At 36.4% G+C, this 22939-nt stretch overlaps 1 protein-coding gene across 1 annotated transcript in view; it reads right to left on the bottom strand.

Moving 5' to 3' along the window:
• CACNA2D3 (calcium voltage-gated channel auxiliary subunit alpha2delta 3) overlaps positions 1-22939 on the bottom strand; it is a 607379-nt gene that overhangs the window by 256650 nt on the left and 327790 nt on the right. Inside the window, exons 10-11 of the mRNA XM_087954773.1 lie at positions 19535-19624; positions 15926-16039 (exon numbers count right to left, since the gene is read on the bottom strand). Of these exons, the coding sequence (XP_087810899.1) occupies positions 15926-16039; positions 19535-19624 (204 nt within the window). The remainder of the gene's footprint in view (positions 1-15925; positions 16040-19534; positions 19625-22939) is intronic.

Raw genomic sequence — 22939 nt, forward strand, 5'->3', positions numbered from 1 at the left:
ATGGCCCGCAGACCAGATGCATAACATGCTGGCCTCTGCCCGGTTTAGCGAAGTGGGAAAAAGTCCCGATACATCGTGTAGTGACACGGTGACAATGTGAGTTTGGCACACCTGGTTTAAAGATCATGACGTTTGGTTGGTCTTGGTGGTAAGCATTTTCTTCTACTATAATTTAGAATTTTAAAAAATGCCATATGGAATACTTGCCACTTTATGGAAAATCCCATCATTGCTTGGTAGGCCGTGACAAAGGAAATTCTCACTTTCTGCTTTCTGTGCAGTTATCAGTGGGCTCTTTGCAAACTCTGGATTGCATATCTTTACTTATTATTTCTTCTGAGCCTTCTATTCACTTGGAGAGCAAAGAATGTTACTTTTAAAACTTGAGATATTATGGGGATACAATGGTTTATATATGCAATTCCTGCATGCATATGCATGATCCAGGAAAGGTTCTTCCAGGTTATCTATTTAAGATATAATTTGCAAATTCATATGTTGAATTTTAGATGTATACTTTACAACATGAGATTTTAACAAGCTGGTCAAATATGGGTTCATGAGATAATAAATTATGTTTGACACATAAACCACTGAATTGTACATCCTACAGCAACCTGGAAAAATGCAAGACAATTTCATCTCATCTCACCAACCATCTTGGCTACTGACAGTTTTATTTAATTTGCTTCATTTGTTAAAACTGTATTAATTTAGTTTCTTCCATTAGCTTTTCTTTTTTTACTTTACCATCCATTTTAATGACACTCTTATTTGCAATTTTTCTATTTTCTCACTCAAATTGGCACAAATTTTCAGGCATTCTACTACCCTCCTACAAAGAAATGAGACATGCCAAATTTCACACAGATTAAAAAAGATTTTTTCCTATCCTATAGAATTTAATAAAACATATTTGACACACTGCTTTCAATTGGAAATTCTGTTGCCTGAAGTACCAGTATATTTTATTACCTAGCATGAAAACTTCAGGCATTTTGCTAACTTATTGAACGATTCATGTCAAATTTCAGAGAAAAGGGAAAGTATCTCCATGTTACAGGCAATTAAAGAAAGCCTAGTGATTGTCTTAAACAATGTAAACTAAACTAAATATAAAAAAATAATTAACAGACACAAAAAAGAGAATTGTAGAATTGCACAGAAATTTAAAAAATGATTGGGAAGTTGAAGCTATTTTTAAGAACAACAGAAAATTAGTGTTTGATCTCTGAAAAGAGGAAAAACAATCTGTATAACTCTCATTTATATGTGACTATGCTATGGCGACACTAGAATTTTGTTTAAAAAGAAAACTTATCAGAATTCTAGACTCTTTAATTACAAAAAGCTAATATCTGGACAGTTTAAACTGCCAATTTACTTCTTTGTTCCTACCCCTTCCTTTGGTTTCAGTCTTTCTTATGTTTCTTTCTGAGAAATGGAAACAAATAAAACTAACACATAGCTGTCCGTGAATAATGCATTAATTTATGTTGCATTTGTTCTTGGTGTTTTTTTCATGATGAATTGGTCATAACTGATCCCCCTTTCCAATCCTGTTTCTAGAATGGAGCAAAAAAAAAAGACACTACACTAAGCATAACTCACAAAGGATGAGGATGTGGCACATCATTTTTTGAAGCTGACAAGATGGAAACAAATATAGGTAAGAGGAAGTGGCAGTGTGAGACTTGGCCTACAAAGGGAAACTCTTCCATTAGCTAAGGAGTACGATTCACGGTGGAAGGTTGAAGAAAGGATTAAAGGAAGAAGGCTTATATTTACGATATTCAAAGAGTTAAAGCATGTCTAAAAGAAAAAGCACTCAAGCTTTTAAAGAATGCTAAAAAAAACAATAATAAAGAGGGTTAAAACTATGCAAACAATAAATAAGGAAAGCAAGGCAATATATTATTCAGATAGTTGAAAAATCAATTTTCTTAGAGTTGTTTTTTTTAAAGACTAGACAAAGGGCATCTTTTATGTGAGGTTAAGTTAGGACAGTATTCACATTTTAAAACTATTTTACATATCTGATCAAAACTCCAAGATCTGCCAGCCATACAAATAACATAAATTTCACTTTTAACAAAAAAAATGTTTCTCTCAACATATTCATAGTGTAGGAATTTATTTCGGGAACCAAAACTTCTGAGCTCATAGCTCTCTTGAACAACAACAACAAAATGGTTATTTCAAACTGTTATACCTATTATGGGAAGGAAATAAAAAAGAGGCAGAACCAACTAATACCCCTCTCTACCCATTTTTATTTTCCTCTTTTTTATTTTTATCTTGGGTTTGCAAGGGGCATTATTTTATATGTTGGTATTGTTAGCCATCTAGAACCTTCAGGAATAGGTGACCTAAAAGGTGAGTAAATATGCAAAAAAATACACACTGTAGATCAACTGGAGAGCTATATCTGGCCTACCCATTCTCCATGCCTGGATTTACAGTTTCTAAGTTTGATATCTATTTATTTATTTATTTTATTTTTATTTATTTATTTATTTTATTTATTTGATTTGCCAATTGTTTACAAGATAATAAGTATAAGTGTATACATAGTTGTGAATACATGAAATGGGTACATATAAGAAAAATAAAAGAAGAATAAGAGAAACAATAGGACAGGGACGGTAGGCACGTTGGTGCGCTTATGCACGCCCCCTACAGACCTCTTAGGAAAGGGGTGAGGTCAATAGTAGACAGTCTAAGGTTAAAGTTTTTGGGGTTTGGGAAGAAACTACAGAGTCGGGTAGAGTATTCCAGACATTGACCACTCTATTGCTGAAGTCGTATTTCCTGCAATCAAGTTTGGTGTGGTTAACTTTGAGTTTGTATCTATTGTGTGCTCTTGTGTTGTTATGGTTGAAGCTGAAGTATTCATTGACAGGTAGGACATTGCAATGTATGATTTTATATACTATGCTTAAATCAGACCGAAGACGGCGTAATTCAAGGTTTTCTAGTTCTAGAATTTCAAGTCTGGTGGCATAAGGTATTCTACAACGAGTAGAGGAATGGAGAACTCTTCTTGTGAAATATTTCTGGACTTTCTCAATTGTGCTAATATCAGATATGTAATGTGGGTTCCAGACTGATGAACTGTATTCGAGTATTGGTCTAGCAAATGTTTTGTATGCTCTGGTTAGTAGTGTGATATTACCAGAGAAAAAGCTACGTAGGATTAGGTTAACAACTCTTAATGCCTTTTTGGCTATGTAGTTGCAGTGGGCTCTAGCACTTAGATCATTAGAGGTGAGTATTCCAAGGTCCTTTACAGAGCTTGGGTCATCAACAAGATGTTGACTATTCAGCTTGTATTTTATTTTCTGATTTTTTTTGCCAATTTGCCATTTGTTTGACCATTCTGATACATAGTCAAGATCTTTTTGTAGGGTAGCAGTATTGTCTGTGGTATTGAACAGCTTTACATCATCAGCGAAAAGAACGCAATTGCTCTTAATATGATCACAGAGGTCATTTATGTAGAGTATGAAGAGAGTTGGTCCTAGAACACTGCCTTGGGGGACACCACTATTGACAGGTACAGAATTTGATAGGACGCTCCCAATTTTGACCATTTGTTGTCTGTTTGCCAGGAATGCTTCTATCCAGTTATTCAGTTGTCCAGAGATACCATAGGATTTTATTTTTAGGAGTAGTTTGTCGTGTACCACTGAATCAAAGGCTTTACAGAAGTCTATGTAGATTGCGTCTATTGCTTTGCCCTGGTCGAGTTGTGTCGTCCATATGTTTTTGCAGTGTAAGAGTTGCAGATTACAGGATAGTTTTTCTGAAACCAAATTGTTTATTGGAGAGTAGGTTATTTGTCTCTAAGTGGAGGATGATGGATTGGTTAATAATTGATTCCATGACTTTACAGGTGATGCAGCATAAGGAGATTGGTCTGTAATTTTCAACTAGGCTTGGGTCTCCCTTTTTGAAGATGGGGATGACAGTGGCTTGTGACCATAGGTTAGGCAAGGAGCTGGTCCTGAAAGATTTTTCAAAGATTATGCTTAGAGGTTTGGCTATGGCAGTGGATAGCTTTTTAAGAAGTAGGCACATATTCCATCCGGTCCAATAGATAGAGATGGTTTTAGATTGCGTAGTGCTTTTTCAACATTGTCTTCTGTAAAATTGATATGTATTAGATCATTGTTGTTATCTGTGGTACGGCTAGGAAATACTGGGCATGATCCATTGCTGTTTACAAATACTGAGCCGAAGAATGTGTTAAAGAGGTTGGCTTTAATGGTGTCGTCGTTGCAGTCTTTACCATCAGGTCCTATCAAGGGTGGGATGGACCTTGAGTCTTTTAGTTTGTTGTTTACAAAATTGTAAAAAGCACGGGTGGAATTGGTGCTTAGAAGGTTTTCCTCTTGTTTAATCTTGTTTAATAATCTAAGAAGAACTGGAAACAGCTCTGGCAAATCAATCAAAGCATCTGCTTGAATTTTTCTAAAAGAAATCTCCAACTATCAGTAGACTAGATATACCAAATCTCTTGCTCTTACCATTCTTATCCATTCCAAACTTCAGTGTAAATACAAATTGTCACAAAGTTGCTTTGAAATGGGTTGGGTGAAATGTGTGACACCACCTGATAAGCTTGTTTGTTTAAACATTTTACTTGAAATATTTTATTAACTAAAATGTATACAATGGGTTGAGATTCTTTTTTAAAAAGTAATAAGCCTACCAAACCAGAGATAAACAACCTTTTGCCCCCAAATCTCCTCTTTCTGCCTTGAACCATATTTTGGTCACTCCTACAAAACAATTACTCAGCTTGCTATAGAAGAAATAAACTGAGGTTTAAAACAGATTTTAAAAAAACAAAGAAAACCTTATTCATTTTATATCACGCTCACTATGGCCCTTGGACCAAATGGTCAATACTATTGGGATATAATACAACTACACATTTCCAACTCCAACCCTCTGCTTAATAACCGAATAGCAGAGTTGGAATGAACCTTGGAGATCTTGTGGTCCAACCCCCTGCTCAGATAAGAAACCCTATAACATTTCAGACAAATGGTTGTCCAATCACTTCTTAAAAACTTCCAGTGTTGGAGCATCCACAACTTCTGGAGGCAAATTGTTCCACTGATTAATTGTGCTAAGTTCTAGCTTGCTTCTCTCCTTGATTAGTTTCCATCCCTTGCTTCTCATCCTGCCTTCAGGTGCTTTGGAGAATAGCTCGATCCTCTTCTTTGTGGCAGCGCTTTAAATATTGGAACACTGCTATCATGTCACCTCTAGTCCTTCTTTTAATCAAATTAGAACTTCTTTTCATTAAACTAATGCTGAAATGCAAATTCAAAATCTCCAAAGATAACTATCCAGCCTTCACTTGAGCAAATCCAATAAAGGGAGAAACTGCGTCCTTTGGTATTAGACTTACTCTTGATCTGCTCTTTCTGTAACCTAAGATTATTATATGGCTTACTTTCTTGGATGATAGAGTACAACCTTTGGCAGTTCCTTTGGATTACTAAACTAGCTTGGTAAGAAAAACAGAAGCTACCCATGTGCCTGGTCAGTTTCCAGTATAGTATCCCTTTGTAGCATTCACTGCTGAGATTACATTTTTATTACTTAGCAGTAGCTGTAGTAGTCTTCCCACTTTTCTAATATATGGATCACTGCAAAAAACAAAATTAAGTCTGTTTTTGCAACCATGCTGCAGACTTTGTATATGTGTAATTTTGGTATGCAACTAAATTCCAGGCCCATAATCACATCCTTTTTCCTTCCATGGATGTAGATACATTTTTTTTATTGGTGTGTGAATTTGATAAAAGCAAATGTATTTAAATCTTTGGGCAATGTTTATAGCATTCCATTTATTTCTGTCACAGAAGTGTCAGCTGGTATAATTTAGCTAGCATGATCATTTACTTAAATGATTAACTTTTTTTACAGATATTCTCACAGCAGAATAAAAGTAAATAGACTTTAATTTATTCTTTTTGTTCCTTGGGATTCTTTTGTTCTGCAGGAAAATTAACAAGCACATTTATAAAATACAATGAAACCTTTATCAGATCTCAAAGCAATGGATTTCACATATAAAAGTCCCAATTTCTCCTGTGATTTACAACACTGGTCTCATGCCACTATGTCACAAATAATGTAAATTAGATTCTGCATAATAGCCAGGTTAATTAACAATACCTTTTCTTTCTTTTTGGGGAAAAAAAAAGATAAGGTAGACCTAAAAATAGCATGTAATGTGAAGCCGAGGCATGTAAATTAGCATCTATTACATGACTGGTTTTTTTACGATTATGAACTTGAATTGACTCAGCCCAACATGACTTAAACAATTTAGTTGATTCTAGTTAAAACACGCCTTTTATGTGCTCTTTGACAGTCTCCTGGATGAAGTTCTACCTAAACCTACCCTTCCTTTAATAGTCCCAACCATATTGTAAAATATCTCTCCAGAATTCAAAAGAATGAATTTGCTTTCTCATGTTGCCAAATTACTTTTCAAAAATGTAAAAGTAGACTGAAATTATTCTGCTAGAATATGAGATTTCCATTGCTCAATGTAAGAGAAACAAGAAGCGTAAAATTCCTGAAATGTAGAGAGGACATATAAAAATTAGTTCATGAGAATATAGTATGTCTCTTCAAAGATCAAATCAAAGGCTAATTTAACGTTCCACATTTTGTTTTAATAATAACCAACCAGATGCTTTTGGGAATTCCACAGGAAGGATAAAATATTTCACTTTTTGCCATTTATAGAGTAGAACTAGCAACAAAGCGTAAAGGACAATATAGTTTAAGATGGGCAAGAGACCCATAAGTATGCTTCCTTTTTTTCTTCACAAATATTGATTTAAGCAGCATAAATGCAGACACCATTAATGAACATTACCAGTACAACAAAGAATCATATAGATTATAAAAAAGGAAAGATCAGAAAGAGAAGTACAATCAAGTCAACTTGGATATTTCAGATGGAGGTTGCAAAACATTATTGGCGTCAAATACATAGGTTAAACTTGGAAGATTAAAGAAAATAGGTGCCAGCCCAGTATGAACAGGCAGATGAATATATTGTGCAGATTCAATAACCTTAATGTATGTGTAAAAGAATCTGAAAATCTATGGGGAGAGATAAAAGACTTTATAAGCAGAGAAAAAAGATATTCATAATATTTGAAAAAGCAAAGGATCACATTACTATGAAAGACAAGAACAGATAAAGATTGGGAATAAGAAGCAACATAACTTTTGAATGCAATCTTCCAGTGTTAAGCAAGAAATGATAAAGAAACACATTTCAAGTGAAAATATCAGCAAGTAAAGGAATAAAACAAGAAATGAAAAATGGAAGGTAGACTGACAGAAATGCCAGGAAAAATTATAGTTATGAGAGAAATACAACAAAGAAGCATGGAAATGGTCTAATAGATGCTACTCAGATTAAAGGAAGGTGGAAGAACTGTGGTGGACTGTGCTGACTTTTTTTTTAATAAAAGAGATAATAAAATAACAGAAATATACAATTCTACCAGAAAGTGCAACAATACAAATAATAAGTAAACATAGGAGAGGTAGACTGAGGTGACTGAGTAGACTGAGATACTCACTGAACTGTTTACAACTGCAAAAGAGGCAATCAAATGCTATCAACTCTGTCAATAAATATGGAACAAGATAGTAGAGAATTCCAAGGAAGGTACTTGCACAAAACGTGCATTTACTGAAGCACTACAGTTAATTCCTCATATAAGAGAAAGAAAGGTCAAACGGTCAATCAGATTTTAGAAAAAGTCAAAAGATCACAATGTCAAAATAAGATGGATAATAGAGACAGCAAAATACTATCTCCTAAGAGACTTAAGAAAAAGACTCAGCATTGCTTCATTGACTACACCAAGCCTTTTAAGTATTTAAATCATGCCAGAATAATGCATATATTAAGATGTGCCCAAATACCTGATTACTCTTCTGAGGAAACTTTACAATAAATAATAACTGAATTTGGACTAGCTGAGTAGTTCCGAATAGTAAAGAAAGTGAGTTAAGGAGGCCTATTGTCCCAATATCTATTTATAAATGCTAGCCCATTAAAAGAATGGCAGGACTAAAAGGGATGACAATTAGAATGAACATTGAAAGATAAAATATGAACAGTTGGCAACATCTGGAGAATGACACTTTATTTGACAAAAACAATTATAAAAGGAAAAAAGGAAAAAATTAATATTTAATATTAAAACCTAATTGTTCTGACCCAGGCTTTGTCAGACTTAATAAAACACAAACTGAATTTAAAAGTAAAACCTTTTTTAATGCAACACTGGGAATTACTTGCATTCCCAGCCAAAACTCATTATACACAGTTCCTCCAGATAAGAGCATGTTTTTCAGTGCTGTCGAATGCTGCCAAGAAATAGAGGTCCAATTAAGGCTAAAATAAACCAACCCAAAAACCTAGAAAAAACCAACCAGAGTACAGAGCTTCACAAAGGACTCGGAGATTACTGAACTTCTTTGCTTCCTGGAAAGCTCTTCGTAATTGAGGTCTGACTTTTATCCCTTATGGGAGGGGCAATCACCTCCCAGCCTTAGTCCTGAATTGCCCCTTCTGCATCAGCTGCTCTCGCCTTCTAGCAGCTCTGCGCACAGTACACTGGGAACAGGCTCCCCGGGGTCCTCTGCTTCGCTGCTGCCAGACTCCGAAAGCTCTGAAGGCAGCACCCCACGCTCAGATGGTCCTGGCCCCATCCCTGCATTGGATGCAGGACCCTCATCCAAGTCCTCACCAGACTCCCTGACTGGTTCCCTTTCATCCTCACTGTCCGATACCTCTGCCATCCACACCAGCTGTCAGTGAACCACAACACTAATATCAACCAGCATGCTTAGTGAATTTATAGCTGAAAGTGGACTTTAAAAAGTGAAAGTGATAGACAGTTTTATTTTTTGGGACTCAAGGAAAACAAGATGGAAAATTTAGTTTATTTATTAATAAAATTTGTATTGCCACCCATCTCAACAAAAGCAATCCTGGGCGATGCACAAACATCAGATTAAAAACCACAATGTGGACAACAATGTGGTAAACCAAAGAGAAGATTAATTTTATGTAGGAAGAAAATGACAAAATTAAACAGGTTCATAAAGGCTAACAAATATTTCAATGACAATAAAATTAAGCCAGTTAAAGAACTGAACTTTCCAATGATCATGTATGGCTATGAAGGCTGGAAACTGATCAACAAGGAAAAGAAAACAGACAGGACTTATAGACCTGGATACTGTTGTTAAGAGTACCTTGGAAGAATCAAGTATCAAATAAAGGTTGACTGATCCCTTGCAGTCATGATCAGCAACAGAAATATGCATATTTGGGGCATGTGATGCCAGCAGATGCTACATCTGGAAAAAATGTTTATGATTAACAAGGATTAGGGAGCTGAAAACAGACAAGTTAAGTTGGATAGATTTGTTTGTTTATTTTAAGGGCTTATAGGTCATTCCAATGAATGGTGCCATGGCCTAGAGGTGAAGCTCTTGACTCACAATCAGGAGGCTGTGAATTCAAGTCTAGGTAGTGAAGCGACAGATATTTCTCTCTTTAGGGACAATGAGTAAATATCAGCTGCAAACTCTGTATTGGTGACAGGAAGAACATCCGGCCAGTAAATACTCAGCTCCATTTAGTTGCCCTGACTCTAGCCCAATGCAAGGGATTATGGGGTCATTAAAAGACCAAAAAAAAAGGTCATTCCAGCTTGGAGTAGAACACAATTGTTCCACACAAATCAGGATAAAAACAAAACAAAAGACAATATGCAGTCATACAGGATATTCAATAAAATCACATATATATGATAAATGAAACCATAAAGTTAAGCATATTATGTAGCAGATAAAATGTCTGGTTTTAAGTTAGGTAATGTTGGCTTTAATTGGTTTTCTAGCTGTAGGCTATCCAGAGTTCGGTAGCCTATAAATCAAATATTAATATTTTTAAACAAATGTTTAAAAAATAAGCATGAAAGAGATTACTGTAATCTCCTATATATATTGGAAGCATTTGTCCATGAGATCATTAGGAGTTGAACTTGATAACTAACTATCTAACAAAACACCTAACTAATATAACTAGGATAAAACAAATTAACAGAAATTTTTCTCTACAAAAAGAGTCTATATTTAAGAATTGTTTTTGTTAGTTCTGTTATAGAATTGACCTATTTTATATAATCACATCTTTACATTTTTATTATCTAGGCTTTCACAAGGCTGTTTTTCTAAGGAACATGTTGAACAGCAGATGGTAGTACTTCAATAAAAAAAAATCACAATGCATTGTAATCTGCATTTCAGCACATAGATCAGGGGTTCCCAACCTGGGGTGCGAGACGATATTCCAGGGGGTGCGAGAAAAGTCCAGGTAAATAATAGGATATTGGCTATATGTTGGCATTTTTATTTATTATTTATTTCAGGGAGTGCGAGGTTCGAGTGAAATTTCTTTAGGGGTGCGGGGCGAAAAAAAGGTTGGGAACCACTGATATAGACCCTAGTGAGTCTTTATTCTTTTAGGTCTATTTTCAAGAACTAAATCCTAGACAACAATGTGAATAAACAAAAACTATACTATAGAGTCCTAGCAATGGATTCAGTTAATTTTCTGTGTTAAAACATATTGAAACAAGATTTCAGTTTAACAAAAATGGTACTTTACGGTTATTCCACACAAACAAGTTGTGTTTACTTCGAAGTATAAATTGCTTCATAACAGATTTTAGTTCCAGTTATGGAAAATGAAATTATAGTACGTTGTAAATGGGAGAATAAGGTACTCAAACAAGTTTTCTAATAGGATAAAAAGGGTCTATATCTCATGAAATGCCATCAAAATGTGGAAGACACAACATCAAACACAAATATTTGATAAGACAAACTTCAGTATGGCCATTAACCAATAAACATACATTAAATAAAATGAACAACATAAAACTCTCCCCTAACAACAAGAACTATTGGCAGCCATTTGTGGGTGAGGCTTACACATAACATAGCAAATTTTTGCTATACTTAGAGAAATAACTCTAAAGATAATCATTTACAGGTAGTGCAAATAAAAATAATCAGAGATGTAAGATGGATTGCAGAGGGAGAAGATCCAGATAGGAAAGTGAAAACATCTTGTTTTCAAAGAGACAAATTTCTATTTTTGTTTTATATTATCAGATTAATCCCCTTTTAATTACCTGTCCCTGTGCATAACTGTATAATGACTAATCTCCAAATAATTCAATGAGAACTCTTTATATTCTACTGCCAAGAGAAGATTACAACAGAGAAGATTATAACACTGAAAGAGAATGACATGACAAAGAATGGATACTGGCTTGCAGGATTGCTCAAACCAAAAAATAGATGACCCAGTGGAATTTCAAAAGAAGGCTTCTGAAAATGAAAATGTACGTAATGACTGCACTAGCATTAGCATTATCAATAAATCAAGCTCTGGAAACACTTAGAATACACCATACAGTATATGATATGTTGAACTGGGATTTACAAGATTAAACTGTAGAGAACCACCCCATTGTGGAACCAAATTCCCAAGAAAGCTTAAATATAATATCTATGGAGATTCTCAGTCATCAGGGTCATGGTTGTCCCAAGAAGCTAAAGAAGCTTCTTGGATGAGAAGCGAAATGTCTTCAAAGAAAAACCAGGAAATCCAGTTGCCTCTTGGAAAAGCACCTTTGGGACTTAGATATAATAGTTCTGTCTTCTGAGGCACCTGCATGCTTGATTGCAGCATTTACCAACAAAAAGCTGCCAAGAAGACATTTCCAAAAATGAGACTACGGAACATTTGTCTAGGCAAAACTTACAGACTGCATGGACTTTATTATCAGTCTTTGATTATTTAACAGAAATATATGATCATTGTTGAAATGATGAACATTTAGGGAAGGTTCACACATTGTTCAAATCCCAAACCACTTGTATCTATACTATCACACGTGATGATGTGTAAGTGATGACTCGAAACTCAGCATGATTATTTGATTATTTATATATTTTAATCTTGCCATTTATTCATTTAAAAGATGTATATGGCTGCCCATCTTAAGAAATACAAATCTAGCTTGTCCATAGCAATGGCATGGAATCAAAAAACCCTATTTGTCCTCTGTCGAATTGCCTTATATTTTGCCCACCTGACCAATAGTTCAGGTTGAATGGAGATGTCTTCTTAAAAGGACTGCAGTTGTATACACTCGGTGTGCAGAAAGACAATGCATTTTTCAGTAAGGAATTTCTCCCTCTTCAACTATAATTGATACCCTGCCCAGTTACCTCAGCACAAGAACACCACTTTATGCTGAGAAGGAGAGGATATATCTTTTTGAAAGTGTCTCTCCAAGTACAATTTCTTTCACCTCTTTTCTTAAAACTAGACCACACAATTAACTAATGCCACAATATATTGGGTTTAGCTAGAAGAAAAGGCAATCATTACAACCTGAGCAATTGAAGGAATAATTCTGTGATAGAAGGGAGACGATAAACACAGTGTGCCATTCAATTATGTGATCTTCCAAATGTATAGAATGCATTTAAAGATGATAGCCTGAGATTGGAAATTTTCTGGGAGAAAACAGATGAGATTTTCCACATAGAAAGAATGTCATGAGAGGAAGGAGAGAAGTTGAAATGGGCTATGCAGAAGGAGTTTTGGTTGGCCTAAAAAAAAGGGGAAAAACAAGATGGAGGGGTCTGAATGTATGCAAATTCCTGAGTGATGGAAGCTCAGCACAGGGATTGCTGTAGAATAGAGAAGAAAACAATGCTTCAGCGAATTAGAATTTCTAAGAAAGAAGACCCAAAGACAAAAAGTTAACATTGTGCTATTCATAAAAAAAAATGCCAAATGCATCTGTGTAGTAGCTATTGATTAATAGCTACTACGCAGGAGAAGAAATGTAACTTTTGCAGGCAGGGAGGCAATATGGAAAACTATAACTGAGTCATGAGTTTTCATGGTTTAATGTAGGTTTGAACCTGGGTCTCTCTGGTCTCAGTACTCATTTTAAATAGCTTTTTCAATAAGTTATTAATCATACTGGTCAATTTCAGATGGAATATAGCAAAACATAAGCTGAATAAATACAATAGATCTTGTTTTCACATGACGCTTACATATGAATGGACTGCTTGCAAATAGAACAACCCATTCATGACGTATGCATAATTAACACCATTCTAATTATGGTGAGGGGACACATAAACATTTTTTTTAGTTTTTTAAAGTAGAATTTTAAATATAACTATATTTACCAAACACCTATTTTGAAATAGTGCTGTATTACCAAAAACCAAAGGAAAGTGTAAACATAAATAATACAGTTTGAATCCTAAAAGGATTGTGATATATTCACTGTACACCCTACCAGAAAATATACAAGAAGTCTTTTTTCACAGCTTTCATTGAGTTTCTAATGACAAAACCACTAACTGTCAAGAGCATCAGTGCCAGGTGAAGAAATGTGCCAGCTTTAATTATCCAGATTGTGTTTGAAGTCCTATAGTCCACGCCACTGGCAATATGGAGAAATCCCTAACATTTAAGGAAAATAAAAATGTGTCATGTCTTATTTTCCTAATCACAACTCCAAATTACATTATCAGTGCATAGTCTGAGATCAAAAAAGAGGTGTGTGGGGGATTTTATGTGCATAAGTATGTTTCCATAAATATATATGATACTGAGGGAGAAACATTGGGTATTTCAAAGCAGGAATGGCAATTAATGTCAATAACCAATGATGCCACACTTTGTACAAAAATAAAAGATATAGGTTAAAATTATCTGTTAAACTTGGGAAAAGCCAGGAAGAAGTGAAAATTTAAACTGTAGAGGCTTTATTCCCCTTCATGCTTACAAAGAGAAATTGGCTAATTTATATGTCTTTAATATATTTAGCTAATCATGTTATATTCGAGCATATAGGTAGCTTCTGGCAAGTTCAAGCTATAGTAATGCTGCAGATCCAATTTGGAGTACATGGGGTCACAAATGTAATTTTCCCAAGAATGCACAGCCTTTCATTTGTGAAAATCAAGGTAAGACAGATGAAACCAGTTTAGTGAGATGGAAACCAGTGTGACATTTGCATTTTCATGGACTCAAAAGTAACTCTTTGAATCAAATTTAAAGCACTGCATAGCACAATGAAGCCCAGAAATATGTACAGATCTAACTTTGCACTCAAACAAATATAACAGATGGGCAAACTAGATGATGCATTAAACATCATGTGGTCATCCTTCTGACTCTTTTTTTAGAGAAAGTGATTAGTAATCCAAATTTATATATGTGATCTTATTTTTTTTTTTTTTTTTGCTCTGGCTGTTTTAAATATGAATAATATTTCCATTATTTAATAGCAATATAATTTTGACACAGGAATGCTATGTACACGTAGTAGCATACTCTACGGTTTTAGTTTAACAATTAATAATTTATCTTCATCAATACTATAATACAATTATGATATAAGAAATTATCTTCCAACTACATAATTTCTCTAAAGGAAAGTTCCATAAAATTTTAAATATTGGTTTCCATTGGCAATAGTAAAGGGAATATTTAAGGCAGGCCAGTCCAGCTAGTGGCCTGCGGGCCAGATGCGTCACTCATAGGCTATGCCCACCTCGCTCCGCAAAGGCAAAAACATCACGATACGTCATGTGATGTAATTGAGTTTGACACCTGTGATTTAAGATATTTAAGATTTTGCTTTATTGACTCATCCATAAACAAATATGAACAATGGTAATTCCATCAAAATGTTTACTTATGTAAGAATACTTTTCTCAAAATCTGAAAATATGACTGATACAAAAATAAATTAACCAGATAAAGTAACTGTCTTGCCTAACCACACAGCACACATGCAATAAAAAGTAATACTTCTTTCATACTACCCATAATGTATTTTCATTAATGCATTGTAAAGGAGTTGATATACAAATCAATCACAGAAAAGTAGCACATACACACTCATTTCAGTTTAACCGGACCTAGCTGTCTTTTTCAGTGATCACAGATCATACATAAAGGAAACTAAATTCTATTCTGTAATTGATAAGATCCCAGATGTTGTATTGAGAAATGCTTCAATATTAGGGTCCCCTTGTGTTTAATTTGACATATAACCTCCACTTGAAGAGCTGCCTATTTTAATTCAGAGATTAAGAAATAGGAAAGCAGAGCCATAAAATTCCCAGAAGTTTTGATCGTGCATACAGATTATTGTATCATATATTTCCATGTTATCCTGATATGTACAGGTATTTCTCTAAGCAAGTTGATACATATGATATCTCACTGCAGAGTTTTAAGACTGCAGCAGGATATAAATAAATAAACAAATCAATAAATAAATTTACTATTGAAATTATACCAACCATTTTTAAATGGACTCATGTCATTTTTAAACAAATTGATCTTATCTATTACACTATTTTGTGATGCTCATTTTTTCTTTTGGGGAAGGATAATAATTGTTCTATTTTTCAACTATTTTTCAAATTGTTCTATTTTTCATCTACTGAAAATCAGAAAGTATTGTGTCCAACCATTAAATATCCTAATGTCAGAATGCTTCAGATACGTTTTCTAGAACATAACCTTTTACCAAATTCATCCAACACAGGAATGAATGTTCCACTTTTAAACAGTTTGGCAGAAAGTCATGAAATAATAGAAACATCCTTAGAAGACTTTAAAACTTCATTTACAAAGTGATTTCTGACAGTATATATCCATCCATAAAGAAATATCCATGAGAATGCAAATCTTGATCAACATTTGATCCAGTTATTTCATGGATAAGCATAGTAAGATTACCTTCCTATCCGGCCAATTATATTTTTCAAATATTGCATCGTATGTATCCACCGCACCATCAGTAATCAGCATAATGGCTTGACTGCAGATACTTCCTTGTCCTGTGTGATTGAACTAGGAAACAAATAAAATATTATTTGGCTTTTGACAAACCTAGTTAGGCTTTTGCTATAAGGTACCTGTGCTTCACTTTCCATCTAGAAAAAATATATTTTAAGATTTCATTTCTTATTTTGATGGAGTATAGTAGTCAAACATATTCCACATTTAGAGTATGATATACTTTAATCAGTGCAATGTCATATGGAATATTTTTATAGACAAGCATCCATTCCATCAAAAAGTCAAGTCTGCAAATTGCAAGCCCCAGAGCAAAAAATATTTAAGTACCTCAACTCTACTTGAAATATGTCAAAATATTAGCAATCATTTTGATGATCAAGTGAGAGGAGAGAGAATCGAAAATGAATGGGGAATATAAAACCAATTTTACATATCACCTCACCATGGTAGTTTGCTTACTTTTTTGGCTTACTCCCATTTTTATTTATATGTATACATAAACACATATATACATGCATGCGTAAGTACATAAATAATGCTTCCTAATATTTTCAGAGGGGAAGGCTTTTCTTTGCTATTTTTTTTTCTTTTACAGGATAAGATTTTCTGTGGTCTCCATTCAATATTGCATGAATGGACTTTTTGTTAGAAAGATAACCAGGTAACAGTGAACGGGTTCTACCTGAAAAAGTTTAAGATGAGAAAATAAAGGGGACAAACAGAATGATGGGAGAAATAGTTTAAGACACTGCATTCTCTTTCTGCATTGGGCTGCAAACTTTTGGAACTTGTGGCACATTTAGGATTTTAATAGCTTGTCATCTGCAGTCTCATAAAAAAGCTGTCATATAGGCATATACAATCTGAAAATTTCCATTTAGTAAAAGGCCATTTTTAAAATTGCTCCCATCATCTCTATTCTTGCTCAACATACATGCATATATATATTTGGGCGGTGAGAGGGTGAGCACTTTCTGCCCAGAGAAAATAAAGAGATGAAACTCTCTGCTGTTGATAATTGGTGCTTGGTAGTTTAAGACAATAATACTTGACTGATACTTGCTGTTGATAATTTGTGCTTGGTAATTTAAGGAAGGAGGGATATGTAGACTGTAGCAGACACAAGTAACAGTATATGTGAACACTCTGGGCACATATAAATTTTATTCTTGCTGTGCCAAGATAAAACCAGCCAACACAGATTATTATATGAGGAAAATTAGAAAATCTATTTACATCAGTGACTCTTCTTTATTTTAAAACAAAGAACTATAGATTTTAAAAAAATAAACAGTATATTAAAATAGTTTGGAACTGGGTCTTTTCATCTATTTATTTTACTGTAAATCATATTAGCTTGGAGGGGTATTTCTTCTTGTATGTATTTAAACATTTTTATTGAATAACAGAAATGATTAACATCATTTCCAGAGTAATAACAATAATAAGAGACCTTATGATGAACTACAATTAACTCAGTGATTCATTATTTAGCAGGGAAAATTTCTGACATTTGGAGCATTTGTTTATGATTCTCTTAAAAATGTCACAGAATTTTAGATTGGAGATTTTATATATATATATATGATATATATATATATATATATATATATATATATATATATATATATATATATATATATATATATTGTTTTCTTAAGTTTTGGTACTTACATGTATGGTGTTCGGCTTGTTGGGTATTTTCCACGTCATTGTAGTTGTTCTTTTAAAGTTGTAGCATTCAGCAGAATCTCATCTGCCATCATTCTATACAGAACACTATACAGAACACTATACAGAACACTAAAAGCCTGATGATGGCAGATGAGATTCTGCTGAACGTTGCTACAACTTTAAGAACAACTACAATGGCGTGAAATATTCCAAGCCGAACACCATATATATATATATATATATATATATATATATATATATATATATAAATATGTATTCGCTTTGTTCGGGTATATTCCCATGTCATTATAATTGTGCTTTTAAAGTTGTAGCAACGTTTCGGCAGAATCTCATCTGCCATCATCAGGCTTCTGTATAGTGTTCGTCTGTGAGTCAGACTTTCACAGCCGTTTCTGTTTTAAATTTGGTGCTGGCCTACGCTGTGCCAGAATGGTTTTTTCTTCATCCTGATTGGTTGGGAGTCTTGGTCTGTGTTTATTGGTCTTGGAGTTTGCTGTGTTCTGCTTGATTGGTGTTTCTAATATCTTCTGTCTGTTTTGTAGCTTTTTTTGTCTTGATTGGCTGGCAACATTGTGTTTCATGTATTGGAGGCTTTTAGTGCTACAGAATTCTCAGGGAAGCCATAGAGATTGAAAAAAGACCTGAAAGCATGAATAGAAGAGATGACTCCACCAGACTGTCAATTATCTGGAAGCCTGCACTCTCAAACAAAAAAATCTCCACACCACAAGCCAGGCAAACACCTGGGCACAAACAGACTCCCCCTGATACCTCCAGCTCAAACACACCCCAACCAGGCACCCAGATGAAACCTAGCTTCCTAATAAATGATAGCCGTCTGTTTACTTGGAGCCAAGCCACACTAAAGTATCAGAGGGAGTCTGTTTGTGCCCAGGTGTTTGCCTGGCTTGTGGTGTGGAGATTTTTTTGTTTGAGAGTGCAGGCTTCCAGATAATTGACAGTCTGGTGGAGTCATCTCTTCTATTCATGCTTTCAGGTCTTTTTTCAATCTCTATGGCTTCCCTGAGAATTCTGTAGCACTAAAAGCCTCCAATACAGGAAACACAATGTTGCCAGCCAATCAAGACAAAAAAAGCTACAAAACAGACAGAAGATATTAGAAACACCAATCAAGCAGAACACAGCAAACTCCAAGACCAATAAACACAGACCAAGACTCCCAACCAATCAGGATGAAGAAAAAACCATTTTGGCACAGCGTAGGTCAGCACCAAATTTAAAACAGAAACGGCTGTGAAAGTCTGACTCACAGATGAACACTATACAGAAGCCTGATGATGGCAGATGAGATTCTGCCAAAATGTTGCTACAACTTTAAAAACACAACTATAATGTGGGAAAATACCCGAACAAAGCTGAATACCATACATGTAAGTACCCGCGAAAACTTAAGAATATATTGGCAAAGGAGGTAATTGCATCTGTCACATGATATAATTCACACAGTAATCCTGAGGAGAAACTTGTGGTAATAGCATAAATAATGGTTGGGAAGAATTTAGACTTAGCTATGAATACAATTCGGACAATCATGAGGACAGTTAGCTCTCTGGAAAACACAAGGGAATCTGAGGCTTAGTTATTCTAATCTAGAAAACAGTCTAAAAGTGAGATTGATCATGAGTACTGGCCTATCATTCATAACAACGATTTTCAAAATTAGCATGTTGCAATACTACTACATTCAGTAAAAAAAAAAAAAAGCTACATTGTCCATGTAAACAGATTGCATAACTAATATAAATTCTAAAATGGAAAAGAAATATCAGTAAATTGTGCTCCAGTTAATGAAATCAAAAACAAAAGAGGAGGCAAAATTGATGAACTTACATCGCTGAGCATATTGAAAGCTTCAACTAAGGCAATGTCCAGCATTCCGATTCCTTTGACAAAAAGTTTGTCAAGATGCTCCCTGAAGTGCTGCAGAAGAAACCGAAAGAGGATTTCAAGCAACCTTTTTGGGAAGAGTTTATATTAAAACAATTGATTTATTAAAGTCAAGGAGCTTTTCACATTTGTAAAGAAACAAACTCTTTATAAATTATTTTAAGAGTCTTTCTTCCTATTTCTGTTTTTCTTCCTTTCTTTCTTCCTATTTCGTTTTCTTTCTTCCTTTCTCTTTCCCCCCTTTCTTTTTTGTTCTTTCTTTCTCTCCCCCTTCCTCTTTCTTTCTCTCTCTTTTTCTCTGCCTTCCTTTTTTTCTTGCTGTTTCTTTTCTTTTCTTTTCTTTTCTTCTCTCTCTCTCTCTCTCTCTCTCTCTCTCTCTCTCTCTCTCACACACACACACACACACACACACAAACACACACTTGGTCTGAAATGAACTGAATGATCTGGTGAGCTCCAGTCAGCAGCGGGTGGCAGAAAAAGGAGGAAAGTGGGGTGGCATGTGGCTGCAGCAGGGCCTTGAGCACCCCCCACCCCGACCCTCCCAAAGCACCTCCGCGGTGGCAGTGGCAGCAGTGGGGCCTTGAGCATCCTCCGCCCTGATCCTCCCAAAGGCAAAGCACCTCTGTGTGTGATGGTGGTGGTACAGCAGGGCCTTGAGCACCATCCCAGGCCCCAGCCCTCTGAAAACACCTTCGCAGGTGGTAGAGGTGGAGGACCTGCCCCTGGCTACCTCCTGTAAGCCTCCCTGGCTTGCGAAGGAAGCAAGCAAGCACATGGAAGGGCTCCAGTCAGTGCCACAATCTCCCACTTACTTCACAAGCCACCCTGGCCTGTGAAGGAAGCAAGCAAGCATGGGAAAGGGCTCCAGTCCATACCATGATCTCTGGCTTGCTTCCCAAGCTGGCCTGGCCTGTGAGGGAAGCAAGCGTGATATCACAGCATCAGAGCACTTCCCTGTGCTTGCTTGCTTCCCAAGCCAAAGTATCTCCACATGCAGCGGCAGTGGGGTCTTGAGCACCCCCCCCAAAGAACCCTCCCAAAGTACCTCCATGTGCAACGGCAGCGGCAGCCCTGGCTGCCTCCCATAGGCAGCACCATTGCCGCAGCACCTCCGCCCACTTCCTTTCGTTTTGCCCCCAGGAGAAGTGGGCGGAGGCGGCAGAGGCAGCGGAGGAGCTGCGGCAATGGCCCTGCTTATGGGAGGCATCTGGGTCCAGCACCGTACCCATCAGAATATCACTGCAGCAGCTCATTGTGCTACAGCCGCCATGTGGTAGGGAAAGCTGGGAGAGATCCGCCTAGGGGCTTAGCCAGCCAGCCAAGCCCGGGTGAGGCCCAGGGAGCTCCGGAGATGGCTGGACATGGCTTGAGGAGCCCCGGAGATGGATGGGGAGGCCCAGGGAGCCCCAGAGATGGCTGGGAGAGGCCTGGGAAGCTCCGGAGATGGATGGGCAAGGCTTGGGGAGCCCTGGAGATGGTTGGGGGTGGCCTGGGGATCCCCAGAGATGGCTGGGAGAGGCTTGGGGAGGCCCGGGGAAAGTGAGGGTGGGGCTAGTGCATCTCACAGGCTTACCTGTGAGCAGGCAGATCAGGGCTGCTCAGCTGGGGTTAGGGTTAGCCTAACTCAGCTGGAAGGAACAGTGGAGATGCTCGTGTCGGCTCCAGGATGCTTCTCTCACCTGCTCTTGCTGGGGGAGCCTCTCCCAGCATAGTGAAAAGCTTTGCTCCTGGGCAGCAGAGAGAAACAGGCTGCCCAGGAGCCATTTCCCGAAGAAGGGAGACTTGCAAAAGTTTCACTCTGCCGCAGCGAAAGGCACACAGCAATGGGTGGCCTGGCAGGTGGGCAAAAGCAGGCTGCAGGCATGTCACACAGGTGCACGATGTTGCGCATGTGCGATAGGGATTGGCTGGGCAGGGAGTGGAGAAGTAGGTGGAGAAGGGCTGGGCCAGCCACAGGCCCAATTTTCCAGTTCTCCCAACTACCGGAAACCATAACAACCGGTTCTACTGAACCGGTCCAAACTGGTAGAATACTACCCCTGTGTCTACCACATCATCTTTTAAATAAACCATACAAATTGTTTTTTCTTCCCCAAATACAAAAACCCATGTATCAAAAAGTATTGTTTAGATTTAACAAGGAAAAAAAATATGAAACATAAGAAGAAATTAAATGCTGCTATGCCTAATATTGTATTTGCAAATTTCCTATAAAGAACATTTTTTTTTCTGTACTAAAATAATGGATTCATACAGTTCAGTGAATGATAAAATGTTCATATGTTTAGAGGGGGAAGAAATCAGCTTAAGGCCATTTTGAAGCATATGATGCTCCCACAAACTAGGACTGGTTTTCCAAAGCAATTAGTGTAACTTAATGTTCATCTTGACCCAGTAAATTTGTTCATCTCAGTATTTCAAAACATTCAAAGTTTTGTTTAGCTCAATAAGCATTTAATCTACAATGGATTCAGATGCTGTGGAATGGATTTCATATTTTGCTCAAACTAATCAATAAAAATTACTTATATTTCATCATTTTGGAAAACGTTAATAATATTTTCTCTTTCAGTCTGAAGCATATGGAATATAAAATTTGAGAAGGGACACATGCTCAGTTTTAGAAGAATGTCCTTATCAATAGACTTCTGGTACTAATTGTGATATAGCATTTATTTGCCCTTACAGAATTGAAATAAAACCAAGGGAATCCAATTATCTCATCTTAACCTTTAACTCATTGATCCCAAAGGTTTGTTTTTTGTATCATTATATGCAGTAGTGAGATCCTACCTTAGTTGCTACCAGTTCGGTGGGTAATCGTGCATGCGCGCACGCTCATGCCCCTAATGTACACGCCCCTAATGCGTGCTCACCTAACAAGCCAAACAGCTGAGAGGATGAAGAAACAAAAAGCTAGGAGCAAGCCTCCCTCCATGCACTTTTCTGTCTTTCATCCTCGCAGCTGATTGGAAGCTTTTTTTTTTTTTTTACTACTAGTTGGATCGAACTGGTAGTGATTTTTACTACTGGTTCACCTGAACCTGGCCAAACCGGTAGCATACCACCACTGATTATATGGTCAAGTCAGCAGGAGCAGCAGTTGTTGTTTTAACCATTTAGCTGCATCTGACTCTTGGTGACTTAATAGTGCTCTTCATAATACTGTGTCGAACACAGCTTAAAGCATTTCAATGTTTCATTTTGTATCAGATTTGATGCGATCAAGCTAGCATGTTCTTTGGTTGCCCCTTCTTCTTTGTCCATTAAACATTCTAGCAACATTGCTTTCTCCAATGAATTTGCACGTATGACATGGCCAAAGTAAATCAGTTATAGGAGTAG

This window comes from Notechis scutatus, chromosome 2 (genome assembly GCF_049901735.1).
Source record: "Notechis scutatus isolate UNSWTSFEM ecotype Mainland chromosome 2, rNotScu1.2, whole genome shotgun sequence".
NCBI lineage: Eukaryota > Metazoa > Chordata > Lepidosauria > Squamata > Elapidae > Notechis > Notechis scutatus.